Source organism: Geospiza fortis, unplaced genomic scaffold, assembly GCF_000277835.1.
Source record: "Geospiza fortis unplaced genomic scaffold, GeoFor_1.0 scaffold237, whole genome shotgun sequence".
Taxonomy (NCBI): Eukaryota; Metazoa; Chordata; class Aves; order Passeriformes; family Thraupidae; genus Geospiza; species Geospiza fortis.
The window spans coordinates 7109822-7127104 of record NW_005054319.1 but is presented as its reverse complement, the minus strand read 5'-3'; the positions used below and the strand labels follow the sequence as shown (position 1 = coordinate 7127104).

At 39.1% G+C, this 17283-nt stretch overlaps 1 protein-coding gene across 1 annotated transcript in view; it reads right to left on the bottom strand.

The window, feature by feature from the left end:
- Positions 1-17283, bottom strand: part of LOC102040547 — a 72123-nt gene that overhangs the window by 49885 nt on the left and 4955 nt on the right. Inside the window, exons 6-19 of the mRNA XM_031056575.1 lie at positions 16917-17054; positions 15963-16152; positions 14818-14945; positions 14427-14431; positions 9758-9856; positions 8121-8286; positions 7703-7885; positions 6864-7016; positions 5497-5641; positions 3895-4053; positions 3029-3147; positions 1717-1998; positions 568-723; positions 1-124 (exon numbers count right to left, since the gene is read on the bottom strand). The exon at positions 1-124 is cut by the window's left edge and continues 28 nt beyond it. Of these exons, the coding sequence (XP_030912435.1) occupies positions 1-124; positions 568-723; positions 1717-1998; positions 3029-3147; positions 3895-4053; positions 5497-5641; positions 6864-7016; positions 7703-7885; positions 8121-8286; positions 9758-9856; positions 14427-14431; positions 14818-14945; positions 15963-16152; positions 16917-17054 (2047 nt within the window). The remainder of the gene's footprint in view (positions 125-567; positions 724-1716; positions 1999-3028; positions 3148-3894; positions 4054-5496; positions 5642-6863; positions 7017-7702; positions 7886-8120; positions 8287-9757; positions 9857-14426; positions 14432-14817; positions 14946-15962; positions 16153-16916; positions 17055-17283) is intronic.

The following is a 17283-nucleotide window of genomic DNA, read 5'->3' as shown; positions in this document are numbered from 1 at the left end:
TGATTTTTATGTTGATTGCTGCTGAGGCATTGACTGCCACTTGAACAGGAAAGCCTGAAACTGCTGGAAACTGCAGCTCCTCAGTGGCCAAGCTCATCCTTTTATTAAACTGGACCTCTTGCCCCTGTGGTGAACGAAACCCAAACAAAATCCAGAATATTATTTTGCATAATAGAGTTAGCATCCAATGAATTTGTCAGATATAACTTTTGACTGCATCTGTCTATTGTAAAAGTGTTTTTATCTGAGCTGATCTGGGACATAAAGAAGAAAGCAGCCCAAAGCCTGCCTATGGCCATGGCATGAGTCAGACACCAGTTCTACTCTAGTTAAAAAAAGAATTTGCATTTAAGCATGGATGGATTTGAATGAGAGAAGTAAGAACCATTAGACAGCAGAACAAATCTTTGCCTAATGTACTGAATGCTGTTTAAACCAAATATACACAGGTGTCTTTTAGAGTTCAATTTAGAGAAATAACAAGCAATATTTTGTATCTTTAACATATCTGTCAAAAGGCAGTTTCTCAAGATATTTACTTTCAAATAGAAAAAAGGTTCCTTTTACCTTCAGAAGTTTGACAGCCAACTCAGCCAGATTTAAGGAATAATGTTTCATTTGTTTTCTTAAATCTTCACAATCTAAGAAGCTAAGTTCATTTCCAAAGATTTTCATGCTTAGCTCACATTTCAACGCCTCCTTTCTTACTGTTCTCTCAGTGAACTGACATGATAAAAAAAAGAAATCAAAAGGAAGGGTGTTATAATTTCCTTTCAAACTCACAATTAACAATTCCTCAATGCAGGCTATGCTATTAGTAAAGAAACATTATGCTCCCTTTTACAAGTACTTTGGAGACCACTTAAGACCCTGGATTAGCAGCTGTTCTTTCCAGCTACACTTCAGCTCCATAGCACACAAGCTGGCTGCCACTATGGACATTGGTTATGTCCGGTCCTAACAGGACAGCCAAAGGAGAAGTATTACAATACATACCCCTAAACAGATGAAGCTTTGAAAAATACAATCTCAAAACAACATTGGGGATGCCTTGATTGCTAAATAAACTGCTAGGAAGTGAAAAAGTTTACATTTTCTGTCCTTACAATTCTATGATTGCACAGCAACACAGTATCATGAGCTTACTCTCTAAGAAGAAACCCTAAGAAGATGAGTCCAAGAAGAATCACAGTCCCTGATTTTTCCAGCTAATACATCAACAACTGAAGTCAATTCTCAGAGCTTCCCTGTTGTGTACATAAAACATAGCTCTCTCTAAAAATGAGTAAATTCACAAAGCGTCAGTGTAACATCTGACATCAAACTGGGAAGTCAGATTGCAAACAACAGGACTCAGGAACTCAACATCAAGCAGCTGTTTACAGTGCCACAGCAGTCAATCGACAAAAGGACATCAGCATAAGGAGCAGAGCTCAAAATAGTGAGAGGAAGCCCAAAACACAGGCAACATAATCCGATGGCTGAGTGTCATCGTTTTGAGACAATAAAACAATCTGAAAAAAACCTAAAGATCTGGCTCTTTGCTGCTCCATATTTTCTGCAGCTGCTAAGTTCTCTGCAAGTAAGCAGAATGAGTTACGTGTGCTTTATGCAAAGGAGTCACAGTAATGCAGAGCACTCGTCCGATGTGAGATGGGGCCCTGTGTTAGACTTAGAAATGTCATTAATTTTTCCAAGATCCACAGATTCAGTTACCTTTTTGACTAATTCATTCATCTTACTGTATTTTCTACCAAGACAGTTTTGGTTTGTTTTTCTCAGCTTTGGCTTGCCAGACTTGCTCAGAAGATGATCAGTGGGCCTATATTGCTTCAAAGTCGGGTTCCTCTGCTTGACTTTCTCTGCTGCCTCCACTGGAGTTTCTGACTTGTGGTTTCCTTTATTAGTGTTTCCAAAAAAATAGTCACTGAAAGTAGAAGATTTCGGCCCAAAACCCTTCTCTATGAGAGTTTCAGCATTCTCCAATCGCACACCAACCTAGTGAAAAGCATGCAGCAGTGAAAAGCCTAACAGTGACATGTACAGGCCATGGCCAGTTCTAAAGCAGAAAATCAAATATACAACCAGATATACAACCAAATATATAACCAACACAAAAGATTTGCCAAGCAAGATCACAGGATCACAGTCTACAAAGTTTAGCATTCTACCTCCTTCAGCATTCAATACTGAATATTCCAGCATTAAATCTTCCCCAAAAAATTAGATATGTAAAGCTCAGTCCAAAATAAAAATCCTTTTTCTTTCAGGTATTGACGTCCATTTACACCAGAATGGACCAAAAAGGGATACTGCTATTTTGGCATGTTAAAAACAGTATTTTGGCTGGAAAACACTAACACATCCTTTTCATGCTCTGAAATAAGATTCTGTTTGGAAGTTTACTTAAAACAGAATTACTAACACACATAAATCCAGGGTATGTGGCACTGAAAAAAAAATTTGTTCTCTTGCAAGCTTAAACTTGAGATCTGAAGGCTACATTAAATACTTTCTTTCTTTCAAGTGCACATTGTTACCTGGCACAGCAGGTAAAGATGATGAGGTCACAGGCAGGTCATTGAAATGTGCCAAGCACTGTAAGGTCAATGGCACTAGAATAGTGACTTCAGCTAAGTACAAATGAGTCTATCTCTGAATTAAAGCAATGGTGTACCCAAGGCAATCCATTTTCCACTGTACATCAAGAAAAGGAATCTTACCATCCTAAACAGGAGCAGTGTCTCAGGAAGCACTGACTTTAATGTTTCATTTGAATCCACAGGAGCTGAATATAAGTCACTTTCCTAGCGCATGGCACTAGCAGAGTAATAGTGCTTTTATTTTGACTAAGCCCATTACACAAAGGACTTGCCAGTCTGAGACAACTGTGCTACAGCAGTGAAAAGCACATTTTGCTAAAGGAACTACAACAGGAAAGCAGAAAATGCTTTGTACTTCAATATTCCAAGAGTCACTTGAGAAGGGGGATAAAAAACTCCCACAATTAAAAAATCCATAAACTTGCCTCCAGGAGATTTATAGCCTGTCCCATGAAGTGAACAGTCAAATTTGTCATGACCGATCGTGGTAGAAAAGATGTAGGAGAAAAGACCACTGATGCTTCCATATTTGCACCTGCACCAGCTGCAATGGAAAATAGTTGTCTGTCAGCTGGAGATCAGCTGTTCTCATATATTTTGCAAAATTCATAATTCTTCAGAAAACTGTTACTCCACTCAATAAGAAGATGGTGAAAGAAACATTGTCAACAGGTGAAAATATTTAACTTTTTAATACAGCAAAGGCATTACTGTAAGTAACTTCCAGCTATTGGAATTCCATATTTACTGGATATTACTGGGTATTATCTTACTAACATCAAAAGGATTTATAAAGCATAATATACATAAATGCACTGGAGGAAATGGACAGAAAATCAAAACGTAACTCTGAAAAACATCATCTAACATTTTCATTAAAAATAAATGACCAGATAGTAAAACAGAAAGGACTAGTTTGACTCTTTTCTTATACCAAGGACAGCACATGGATCAGGAGAAGATAAAACATCCCAGTCCCCTGTTGCTGCAAAGGAAGTTAACTAAGGAAGGAATTAAAAGTTGAAGTTCACAAAAATAATCTTAAGTGTTCATTGGTTCTTAGTCTCCCCTCTCACAAGAGGCAAAGGTGTATGGTATCTGGTTTGCAGGAAATACATTTCATATGCTCCAATTACGGTCAAACAGAATCAAGCTTACATTTGTATATTTGGATAGCATTAAATCATAAAAATTAAAGTTCTTTGGAACAATATGTAAAGGGTCAGAAAAGCCATGTGGGATGTTAATAATACATATGCTACAAAGTATGAAGTTCTAAAACTCCACATACCTGAGTGAAACGTGACATCAGAGTATGAGGAGTATTTCCATGTCTCCCAGTCAAAATCTTTGCTAAGGATTTCATCAGGAATAGAATCTCGAAGGTGCTCCTTCAATGGGTCATCTGTTTCCAGGAGCTGAGTGAGATGACTCCAAACAAAGGAGCCCACTAAAATTCAACAAAGAAAAGCATGTGGAAATCAGAGAAAAATTACAGGAGTCTTAAAAACAGATACAGAAATTTTTCTATATATACCACCATTAATTCTAAGCCATTCCCCTGACCACAATAGAATCCATTCATTTTCAGCATGATTAAAATCAGTCTGATGCACCTACTGCAACAGCACCTTAAATTAAAAAAACGCACATACAATTAAACAATTGTGATTCAGAATTAGTATTTCTGCATGACACTGTGGAGTCCCAGTTTGGCCAGCTGGACTCCCAGTTGGAGTCCCAGAATGTGCTGTGTCATGGGGAGCAAATATTTCCCATATGTTCTGGAGTGTAGTTCCTAAATAGAGGCTTTTTTGTCTCCCAAAGATAAAAGATATTAGGCTCCAGTGCTAGTTCAATGCACAGACACTGAATACTGATGTAACTGCATTTTTCACAACACAACTTCTTTTCAAATTTCATTTTCTGAATGTGGAACTAAAAGCTAACATGTGCCACATGCCTTCAAAAGCAGTCATTATTCAAAAGTTTGTTATATAAATTATTTAGCTGTCACATCAACAAAAGACAAAGGAAAGAAATTAACAATATTAATGAGTACTGCATTAAATTGTTTGAAACACACAACATTTTGGATGGACTTGTAGAGTTCTTTCATAAATCTGACAAATCAAATTCTCTGCATAGAGTCACCGGGAGGAGTCACTGAAGGTACACCTTGACAGGATTTTGGAGGTGGATGCAATTTCTCTCTGTCTGAACTCTGAACAGAGAGGAATGAGTGCCCTCCAAACCACAAGACACATCAGCAGGTGAACACAATGCTGAGCCTGAACTCACAATCACTGCAGGAGACACTGGTCTGGACATAACATCCTGGGAAATGGATCCCAGCTCGGAGGCAGAGCTGGCCAGGATCCAGAGACAGTGCAGACAGAGCCTGCTTTCATCTGCCTGCAAACAATCTTACAGATACCCTTCTCATGTTTGCTTCTTCTTGAGAGATGTAAATGCAAGGGATTAGTCTAGAGGCATCCTTCACTGAATGTGATGATATCATTTTAGAATATCATAACATTTTTTTCTGCCACTTGATTCTTTCTCAACTTAACAAAATGCAATTTGCAGTCATGAATTTGTATTTCTAATTCACTGAGCATCAAAGCTCTTCCATACATCCTTCTCAGGAGCCTTCAGTGAATGAAATGTTGCCAGTAGAGGAACTAGTCAGTCCTTACTATTGCTAAACTACCAGTATCACAATTTCAATATAAAATGTTACAATCATACAAACAATTATTTAGAAACAATCTACAAAGCATTGAGATTAAATAAAAATTGACATAGATTGGTATCATTACACCTGCAAAGTAAATGTCACATTGAAGTATCAATTAGGAACATGTAAGACTTCAGTAAATGCTTGGCTGACCTTGGCTGGATGTTTCTTTCAGCAAAGTCTTTTGCACTTGTTTAAATAACTCTTCATGTGGACATTTCATTGCTATATAATAAGCAGCAATTCTTATTTCCACATCTTCGCTGGTTGCTTGATACAGCTGAACTAATATAGCATTCTAAGAGAAAAACACAAAAAGATAAAGACAATTACGATTCACTCCCCTGGAACACCTCGTGCACTTTCAGATCCTGGTGGGTTTTTTGTTTTCAAAGAGCTATTGCTACATTTATACCTTAAACAGCCTTAAACCTGACAAAGCCACTTTGTGTAACATGGATACAAATGTACGTATATATTGTCTATACTACCTTATCCACAAATTTCCTGAACAAATTGTCATTGTGACCTTGAATCCTATATAGAAAAATCTATACAGGACTCTGCAACACAGAGCCTCCCCTGCAAGCACAACTGTTAAGAACAGTTTTATTCCACCACATGGGAGACCTGTCTGTTGTATCTCTCGTGTGCTACAGCCAATACACAGACAACAATGGCCATGGTTTTGTTCACAGGCTATTAAGATCGTCACTTTTGGTCTCAATCAAAGAGCAGGCCAGCAACAAATTTATTCTGTTCAGTATTTCCCCAGTATCAATCAAGATAACTTTTTTGGTGAACTAAGGAACTAAGAAACCAGCGACTCATACTACTAACATTTTTATTAGCATTTAACAGCCCCAGTTCACTCAGTTCAGCAGTTCATTTGCCGGACGATGGGGTACATGACAACATACAGACTTGATACTTTAAACACATCTAAGGAGCAACACCAAGCTGCATAACTGCAGAACAATATGAAATTAAATTTTTAAAAGCCATAGAAAGGTGCTTCTCCAAGTGAAGTCCACGTGGAGCTTCTTGTTCTTCTGGAGCAGGATAGTCAGCTTTGTCCTGGCTTTGCCATTCTACTAAGTATCAAGATATTAGAGATGAACAAGTCTTGAACTTCCTTCCATTAAACCACTTAACAAAACCTTCTAACTATGGCAGTGTATTGCAAATCACAGCAAGCTTCTCACATTAATACTTTATGTTTCAGAGAATGAAACAGTGAAACAGACTATGGGAAAAATCAAGTCCTGTGGGATCTTAGCCAGAATCCTTGCAGACAGAAGGCACTCAACTGAAGTGCCTAATTAAGAAGTCCCAAACACTGGATGCTGTTACCTCAACTGCAGCAAAGCTCATTATAGATTTGTTCATCTGGGTGGTTCTACCCTCTCCTCCAACAGCAGAGGGGCTCTGCTGGAACACGTCTACACTTGTTCCTTATTCATTTGTGTGTTTTGCAACTATTCCAACAAGTCCCAAATGTGTGGCAGTAAATCACTCACCCTGAGTGGGCAGGGAATGCGCCGGAAGGCCTGGACGGCAGCAAGGCGGATTTCCACGGGATGGCTCCTGAGGGCAGCGCACGAGCTCAGAGCAGGAGCCAGCGCAGCCGCTGCCAGCCCTGCATTCCCGATGGCTTTCAGCACCAGCTGCATCTGGAAATGTAGAGCAAGGTAGAACAGAAAGCTCTCCAAGTGCTGGCAGCTGTACATTGAATTTCATGGCACTAGCATTTTCTGTGCAAAAATGATTTAAAAATGATTACTGGTGATTTGGGGAGTTTACTGCAGGCCCTATTGTACCACCTACACCCTGGCTCTGCTGGGAGGACAGGACCAACATGGATCATGTGACACTTGTAAGTAGAACCTGCCTTAGACCTGGGGGAATACAAAAATATTTTTTAAAAGACTGCATTGCAATGGAAAAGTAATAGTCACAAATTTTACGTACTGGAAGGGTTTTTCAAGTCCTTTGATATTTTGTCCCTTTTGATCACAGATATTTTGACATTTTAGTGATTCAACATAGAGTTCTGGACAGAATAACTAAATTAAAATAATACTTTATCAACAGATATGTGTTCTTCATATTGCTCAAAGGTATGAAGTTCGCTTCATCAGGAAATCCAAGGCTTTTCTTTATTTCTACACACAAGAAAACCCATATTGATAGGTTCTACTTGTTGGAGTACAAAATTTTATCAGCTCATTCTAGCAAGGAATATTCATTTACCAAGCTTGTAATCATGGCTGAATACCATTTTCATCAAACAAGTTCTAGACTGTAAAGAGAACAGAAAAGTAAAGCCCTATATCATGTGCCTCTGTACAACCAATACCTTGCTGAGATGTTCTGGATCTTGCACGGTACAGTTTCCTCCCAAAAATTTCCCAAGAGTCCTCATCACACTCTGCACAGCAGGTACAACAGCACAGGAACTGTGAGCTGAACAAAACCTATGTACAAGAGCAGTTACTCCCAAGAAGCAGCTCTGGCTTGCTCTAGGTGACTTCAGCAAAGGCTGTAAACAACCACAAAAAGAACAAGGTGTTTCAGAAAAGTAATGAGAATCACTATTGTGACATACCACAGATTATAAATGTATCAAAATATTTACATACTCAAATTCAACTTCAACAAAATCACCCGGACAGAGCTTTGTATAAATCTGTGAAAAAGACTTACTGTAAAATACAAAAATTATGAGCCACCTAGATTAATTACAAATCAAAAAAGGAAAAACAACATCCACTCACAGCAAGAGATTCAATCATGCCCGAGGTGGGATTAGGAATGAATGCAAATGACCAGAAGAAATATTCTACTTTGTCTTCCTCAATTTCTCCAGAAGCTATGAGGTCTTTCATTAGGACAACACATGCCTCTGTGGCACAAGATGGGAGAGCATCTATTAATGGTTGCCTGTAACACAAGAAAAAAGTACAAAAAAACTCCTAAAATGACCAAAATACTTAGGTATCACATAACAAGTACATTGAGACTGGGCTTCTTTCAAAGTAAATAAATGTCCAATGGCTTAGCAAATTCCAGATTCCACAGAAATCAATATTATTTTCTGGTATAGAAATATGTTTCAGACAGGATGTGATTGGAAATGCATTTCAATAGTACCTAACCAGATTTTCAAGAAAATATTCAGTTGCTTTCTCTGAGAATTAAACCACATCATATCCCAGGTTTGACTTCTAAAGACTGAGGTACCTTAAAGCACTGACTTTTTATTAAGGTGGCTTTTACCTTTCATTTTACCTGTAACACAAGTAACCAATTAAAATATTAAAACTGAATTGACTTTTTAGCTTGATCAGCTTTTACTTCCTGAGCTTTTTTAGACCTTATCTAAGGGGAAAGCTTACACCAACACGACAGACAATACGCATTTCAGCTCTTAAGAGGCCCTCTGTAAATATTCTGTACCTGCCTCCTACACTGATGGAAGGACACTTTTGCATTAACTAGAAAGCAGTTAAACTAGATGGGGTAAAAGAATCAGAGTGGGATCTGCATGGGATTCTCTTTCACTCCTAAATTTAATAACCATGTCCTGAGTAAAATTAGTCTAAAGGTAATATAAAAGAGGCAGAGTAGTTTAATTACTATCTAATACTGAAGAATATTAGCATGACTATTTATCAAAGGATGAGAATAAACCTAACCCAAAACAAAATTTGCCCCTTTTGCATCAAGATATTGTTGTGAACATAAACCTTGGCATTCGATTAATTTCAAAGAGGCTGATGACATTTTGCACTGAAGCCAAGTAAAATAATTGTTTCATTATTTTCAATTTTATGAAGGGAGAAAAATTTACTGATTTTAATCATACTGGATTAGTATTCCTGATAGTCTCAAACCATTGGATCAGAACTATTCCTGACTGCAGATGAGTTGGGTCTTGATCTTCAAAGCCACAATTCTACAATTGACATAAACCTTCCTGAGATCAAGCTGCTACTGAAAGATGCAGCTCCAGCACATCCATACTTCCAGCCTAACATCTGTGTCCTCTGCCCCACAACTAATAAGGGCATCAAAGGTACAGATCCAGGTAATCTTTTTCATAACAAATGGCAACATAAGCTTAAAAGCAGCAGAACTGATTTCCATCCAAGCCATGACTCAGGTTTCCCATTCACATTGCTTCGGAAACAGGAAATCTGGCTGTGGGAATAGGTAAGTCTATTTTGTACATAACATTCATTCAGTGAGGAGAGAATGTCATCCCATTGCAGAAACAAGATCTGCAATACAAATTATTCCTTTAAAATGCCCCAAATTTAAATCCAACATTTGGGCAGAGATTTAAAACATTTAAATATTTGCAAAACATTTATTTCTTGCATATTTTTGAATGCAATTAAAGAAGACTTACCAATTGTCTCTGCACTTAAATGATGATCTTTGCCATAGTGCTCTTAAGGCCTCAAGGGAAAGGTGTCGAAGCCCAAACACAAGAGGTGCAGAAACCAGCCTCAGAGAACAGAGCACAAGAGGTTATGTGGGCATTGCCATTGATTTACAATGTAACCTGAGACTGAACCCTCTTTCTTCCCTGTGTCCTTACATTCCTTCCTCATTTGCTTTTCTCTCCAGACTGCAAACGTATATGGAGAAGGGCTTTTGCTTTAGATGTCAGTTAGTCCCTCAGACAACAGTTCTCAGTGACCACCACACATATCACTGGCATACCAATGAATAACAAACCAAAAGGCAACAGTGTGGCTACAGTCCAGAAGAAAAGTCAATCTTCTCTGAGTTTGTATGGCAAGATCCTGATTTATGACCCAAACTGCTGACAGCTTTGACACAAATGAAAAAGTGGCCAAGCTAACTGTATATTAATCTTAGGCTTATGTGAAAGATCATTTAACTGAGATTTGGACAACACTTAGAAGTTTCACTTGAGAACACTTGGGCTGTGAGAAATGATTCCATCTTACTGGGGAAAAGCCCTGGCAGAACTGCCCTTACCTCTGCAGGCAGCATAGAATTAGCTGAAAAACTAGAGGCAGAAGAGCTGGTCTCTCTCACTAAGAGGAATTGCTACATCATGCAGCAGCTACTTTACCTGGCATTTAAAATGCTAAATAGCACGTGGATGTATTCCTCTGAGACTTGATCCAAAGTTCAAGAAAGAAGATAGGTCTCATTACTTGAGAAATTAGCAGAATGTTCAATACAATATCCTGTATGTTCATGTTAACTGAACTTTATAATGTGGAAGTTTTAAACACAATCCACGTCAGATTCATTTCAATGCTTTATTCACCTCAGATGTGAAAGGCTTAGACATAGGACTAAATTTATGGGTCCAAAGAAAACATTTTTCCTTACATAAAAATCATACAAACAAAGTCTAATTTCACTGAGTCACATTTCCAAAGGCTTGGGGACAGACCGACTTTGACTTTCTGACCTTCCTTCCAGGAGCCACTCCCAAAAACAATGAAAACATGGAATAACCCAGTGCCAGCATTCAGTTTTAATTTAAGACTGCCAAGCCATTTTCAGTAACAAGAAGCTGTCTTTCAGTAAGAAGCCTGAGTAATTTCTCACTGTTTTGTTTGATAGGCTGAGGGAGCAATTTGTCAGATCCAATACAGATACAGTTTATTTTTTTTATTCTTTGGGGATTTATATTATTCTTTGAAATAATATATAATTTCATCAAATTAAAACCTGTTCTTGTATGTGAATACCTACATATTAATTCTGTTAACATTTATAATTCCATACTTAGAATTCAGATAGATCCATGTGCATTCCCTCCTATTCCATTCCATCCCCTCATTACCACCGAGATCTATTTTAAAAAGAAATTCCAAGCCTGGACACTACGGAGTTAGTGAATAATAATAATTTTTTAAAAGCATTTCTAAAGCATGGGCCCTATGTGCATTTTTCCACAGGCAAATTTACTGGGGAGCAGGGGACCCTCACAGATCTCATCACAAGGAGCTGCATGTGCAGCTGCTGCTGAGCCCAGGTGGCCCATCAGCTGGAGCACAGGTCAAGATAAAACTGCCAGACTGATTTACTTTCAGGTCATGCAATTTTAGATTGTAAACTGACTTCATTCTGCTTCACACCTGCTGACTAGACAAGCTCTCATCTAATAACTCCATGCAAAATTTTGCAGAGAAGCAGCTATTTTTACTCTCTAATAATAAATCTTTAGAATGAACTGTCTGACCAGGTGGGCTGTTTTCATTTTTTAAGGTTTGCTGCATTAAAATTGAGCTGTCATTGCAAATTCCTCTCTTTGTAGTATCATAATAACAAACTACATTCAAATCTGGCTCCCATTCCCACCTCTGAAAGAAACATAAGAAAGCCTGGCTTTTATTCTTCATAGAAGCTTGATTATCCTTCTACCTGCAGACCTGCCATATTTTAAGAAAAGAAACTAGATAAAACCAAGCAGTTAGAATGCCCTACAAGGGAAAACACCCTAAAAACCAAAACCAAACAAAAATGAAAGATCATGCCCTAAGAGTAAACTTTTTTGGGTCAGACTGGGGTCCAGGAGCAAGGCAAAGCAAATCTGACATACCCAGACACATTGACCAGAGCTACTAACCAAGCACCAAATCCCAGCCAGTCACTGGAAATGCAGCCCCAGCAGAAGTGGTGTGACAGGCTTCTCTCCAGCCTCTCTCAAGAGAGGGTCCCTTCTCCCCATCCCTTTTTCCATTCTTTGTCAGCAGGCAGCTTGTTCACTTAATGGTCCATTAGCTAATCTACATCCACATTGAAATTCAATCTTGTCTCATAATAGCATTAAAAAATTAAACAACAACTTTGCTTCCTTGGAACTGACACCATCTCCACCTCCATTTTCTCATCCCTTCACTGTTTTCCCCGGAGTTGGAGATTTTTCCCTTCCATTTATTCTTGGTTTTGTGTCCTGAAAGAAATGCATAATCTCACCTCATTCAGAGCCAAACAATAAAGGGACAAACAAGCTCTACATGCATAACAGTGCAGCTGTCTCCCAAGCAACACTGTGGGCATTCCCATAACTTCTTTCTTGGCCCAAAGGACATTTCATTGGTTGAAATGAGGGATGATAAAGATTCTCTTTGAAATGTCTGGTCACACAGAAAGAACACCCTGAAACAGTGAAAATGGTTGACAACCAATCAAACTCTGTGCTGGGACAGGCACATGATGAATAATTCACTTCTCTTTCAGGCAGTGGCACAGACAGCAGCCACTTGTGCTAATCTTAGTGATTGAAAAAAATATAAATTTCCCACACATGAAGCCAGTCAGCCTTTCTGGGGGCAGAAGTGACATCCCACTGTTACTGGGAAAAATCATCTCCCATTCATTCAAAGACGTTGAATTAAGAGTGTTCCATAGAAGGCAGGATTTACACAGCTTCTCAGGTCTCCTGCAGTAATTTCTTTCTTCAACATTTTCCAGGCAGTATGTGACCCTCTAGTCTGTACCTAAATGCTATTTCATACTGCTGTACAGTGACAATCACATGGAATTAAGCATTATCCTTCCTCAAGAGGAAGGTCTGCTCTTATTCTATATTAGCACCAACCATTATTGTACAGCTGTCTTGGCCCTCCACAGCCCCAGTCTCCATAGCATTCAGCTAAAAGAGATGGCAGACCTGCTTGTAACTCAGAGACAAGAAGCCTATCCCAAATATTGCAACACCCACAAAGGCCACCTGCTGCTTTCTCCTCAGCCCCATGCCCAGGCTTTAGTCAGGCTGTGATACCAGGTCAGCTATGATCACCATTTAACAGGCTGGGACTGAGGTCTGGGGCTGGAATTTATCACAGCTGATTGAAGGTGATGGCCTCAGCAGTTGTGACTTACGCTGCTCCACCCTGTGCCTTGCCCTGAAGTCTCACACACAAAACATGAACACCTACCTGTGCTCATGAATCACAGGGGACACTAACAGAAGGATGAACACACCCAGGACATCACTGCAGAGCTACAATCCAGCACTGCACTTGTCTCCAGTCCCTATAAAGCCTCTCCTCCATCCCTCAGTATCTGTGTCCAGCCCAGGGAATGAAAGGAAGAGCTTCTGTTCTTTGACATGGGACTTAATCTAAACAAGGAAGGTGAACACCTTCCTTCCTGGGTCTGAAGCTTTCTGTTAACATCACTTGTACCTATGTGCATTCACAGGAGAGATCTCAGCCCCTCTGCACAGGAAATAACCTTGCTCCAAAGTACGAACAATCTGACAAGAACCTCAGAGGACAGGGAATATATCAGCAATGAGATGACTAAACTCATCAGTGGCAAATTCATGGAGGCATCAATGCCCTGTTTAGTGCCATTCCCATTAGACCATACTTGTTTTAGCAAATTTAGTAATTTTGGTCAGTAATATCCTGACCAAAAATTACTTAAAGAGTATTTTCTTCTGTTTTCACATTTACATTTTTCCCTTATTTTTCTCTGTAGGAGCTTCACTACTAGCAAGAACCACTCTCTGAAGGATATGGGGTATGAAATGTCCTCTGTTTGCCCTCAGCTGATCCCAGGTGAACAGTGATTAAGCACCATCATCTGTTGATCCTTCTGTATTGTACATAACAGGTGTTCTTGATAACCTAACACGTGTTCTTGATAACCTCTGAATTTCAGAGATGGGGATCTTAATTTCAAACACAGAGACAATTACTGACTGATTCAGCTGCTGCCAGTATCAACAAAAAATATAACACCCAAGTGAGCTAAGGAGACAGGCAGACTCTCATCTAGAATGATGGTCGTCATAAAAAATATTTAAGCCAATGCCTGTTCCACATGACCAGAAGATTCCACCCCATCTTAGCAGCATTCACCAATGAAAATGGTCTAGGGGGCAGAGATTCCCTCTGGACCCAAGCACCCCCAGAAAACACGATGGTTGTTAGAGTTCATCAGAAGCACAAGGAACCTGCCAGCCAAGACCAAGAAGCAAGGGCTTCATGTGCAAACTGTTTTGAGGGGATGAGGCAATGTAAGGGTGGCAGAACTCCAACAAACATGGAGACAACAGCACTACCACTATTACACACCAAAGCTGTAAAAGACGTGTTTTACAATAAAGTATAAAAATTGCCAATGATAACCCAAACCAGATACTTTATCTGCTTTTGTTTTTTCACAGCAAAACAAAAATTTGGGACATTTTCTTTCAGATTAATTTAGAATACAGTTCAAAATTGCTTTTGCCTAATATTCAGAGGGCTACAGTATGTTTTAACTCCTCAGTGTGATTTACTGTTTATATAAGAAAACAACATTTCAAAGCATTTTCTCTTTTCTAATTCCACATTTTAAGATGTCCAAAACAATGGAAGGCTTCAGTATTTCAAAATTGCTGCTCTCCTGGTCACCTCTTATCTGTGCAGGAGAATTCTCAGCCCACAAAGAGCCTCCCAAGGAGGCAGAGGCGGTACAGCTTACCTCATAACTTGCACTGTGTGCTAAGCAAAGCTTCCACACCAGTTCAGTCACTTCTGCTCCAGTGACCTCCCTCTTAGTTACCTCCCTTTCATAGAGAATGTCAGTCACATACAGATCCTCAAAGTCCCCTGGAATAAGGAACATAAAGGAAAAATCACATCTCTGGTGATTGCTGGCCATTTGCTATCATTAACCCTATATGCAAGGGGAAACTTCCTCTCTGAGCCTTTATTTCTCCCTGTATGAATATTAACATGAGTGCAGTCAGCTTGAATTTAAGAACACAACAAAACAAAGACAAATGTAACCCAAAAGAAAGCATGAGGAAACAAGACAAAGATACACATGAAAAAAAGCCCTATTTTTCACCCATCCATCTCTTTGTATGGCCCTGCTACTTTACATTCACCTTTTCCAATGTCATCTAATCACTAGTCCCACACTTCAACCCCCCAAAAAGTGAACAGGAGATCTAGGTGCAAAGAAAAATCAATGGCTTGGCTCTGAACCTCTTCCTGAGGAAAAATTCTATCATCTTATGTTTGTATAATTACAAACAGAGCGTTATGGAAATTTGAGGGTTCCTTTAAAAAAAGAACCAAACAATTATTTAGAAGCAGACAAAAAACATGTTCCTCAACATTTAGAGTTCAACTTGGAAATCATTCCTCAGGCAACACACTTGTTGACTTCAGTAAAATAATTTTCCTAAGGAGAAACATACAGAGCAAAGAAGGAGCAAAAATTAAAACAGTTCTCAGACATGGCATGTCCTTAATTCCATTAGGACTTGCAATTATTGAGGCTCCATTTATATAAAAACTAAAAATTTTCCACGGACCTGGGAAGGCTGATGCTCGTCATACAAGTGCATGAAGTATGTAAAGTAGATAAAGGGGAGGTAGCCATTACAGACCATCACTGTTAGAAACCTACCCAGTTTTGGAAATCCACACAGTTTTGTTATGGCAGGCCCAAGCCCCAAAAGAAGGGACAGCTCAGACCAGCCTGTAAAAACATCCACATTAAAGCAGCTTAATCCATTAAAGGTGAAAATCATGGGTGTAAAGAGTTCTCACAGGCAAGACAAAGTCACAATTTTTCTAGGAAATGAATTTACTTTACTTTAGCAGAAGCATAGTCACCTTTACTGTAGAGTGTGTCTGTTTCCATGTGCATGAGTCTGAGCACACACCGGGTCTGCGTCTCTGCCCCGCTGCCCTGCTGAGGGAGCAGCGTCACGCGGTCGGACTCGCTGCATTTGGCCTCCTCCAGGACCCCATCCCTAATGCTCTGGACACATTCCAGCTGGGAGGACACAATCTGGTGCTCAGACTGAGAAAAACAGATACTTCAGGAAGATTCTTGATGACCTGTGTCAGCCTACCCAATCCTTCCTCTCCCAGCTTTACAGAGGATTCCAGTTCTGGGATAGTAGGAAGTCTCTCGTCCACACCTCTGACAGTGCCCAGCCTGTGGAGGTTAATGCACTCCTAATTTTAGTCTAGTTTTTCAACACTGAAAAAAACTGCTATTAACTGTCAGCATCAAATGTTGTCAATTCATTTCAATTCACAAAGCCTCAAAGTTAATCAGATAGTTTTGGCCAGTAAAGTAGAAAAAAAAAAGTCTGGTAAATTATGAATAGTAGATACAATACAAGAAACAGGTGACAGGTGATATTCACCTAATAAAAATAGCACAAGATCTAAACACTGACTGTATTTTCTGTCAACAGTGGAAAGTTGCAAGTCTGGTATTTAGAAAATCTATCTTCCCAAAGTTTTCTACAAATAATAACTTTCTTTTTCTAATGTATTTTTTCTTACATCTCTCGATTCCTCCCTCCCACAGACTGTTTTCAGTTTACCTCTGTAAAGTATTTTAATGAGAGTTTAATCCAGGTGCCTAACAGCCTCTTGCATTTATACTGTAACATTCATCAACTGCAATGCAAATTTGCATTAAAACAAATTCTGTGAATAACAGACATTACAGGGAAAATAATATTCACCATTTCTTTGCTAAGAACTCAACTTTGGGCAGACACTCTTCAAATGAGTCAAAAGCAAGAGTCAGTGTCATTCTCCAAAACTTACTGACACATGAGGAAGAACAACAGACTGCATAGAAGTCAAACCAGAAGAGCGATGGGAGCAGAGGTTTAAGTCCCTTGTCTTTACAAGAATGGGACCCTTTTGCTGATACTTGGTTGGGCATATTCCCAGGACATCCACCTAGTAACAAACATACACTGTTGAGTCACACACACACACATAAAATACAAGGAGATAGTGTAGGTTATTGCAATTAGTTATAATAATTACTTTTTTTTGTAATAACAACAGAGATCTAAATTCCCCATTGCAGAAAACCAGTTTTGCCACAAAAGCCATGAAAAGGCAAATAATTTTAACGACCTTGGTCAAGTTTATAGTAGCCAGGCTCTGTTGGTTTGTTTAATTT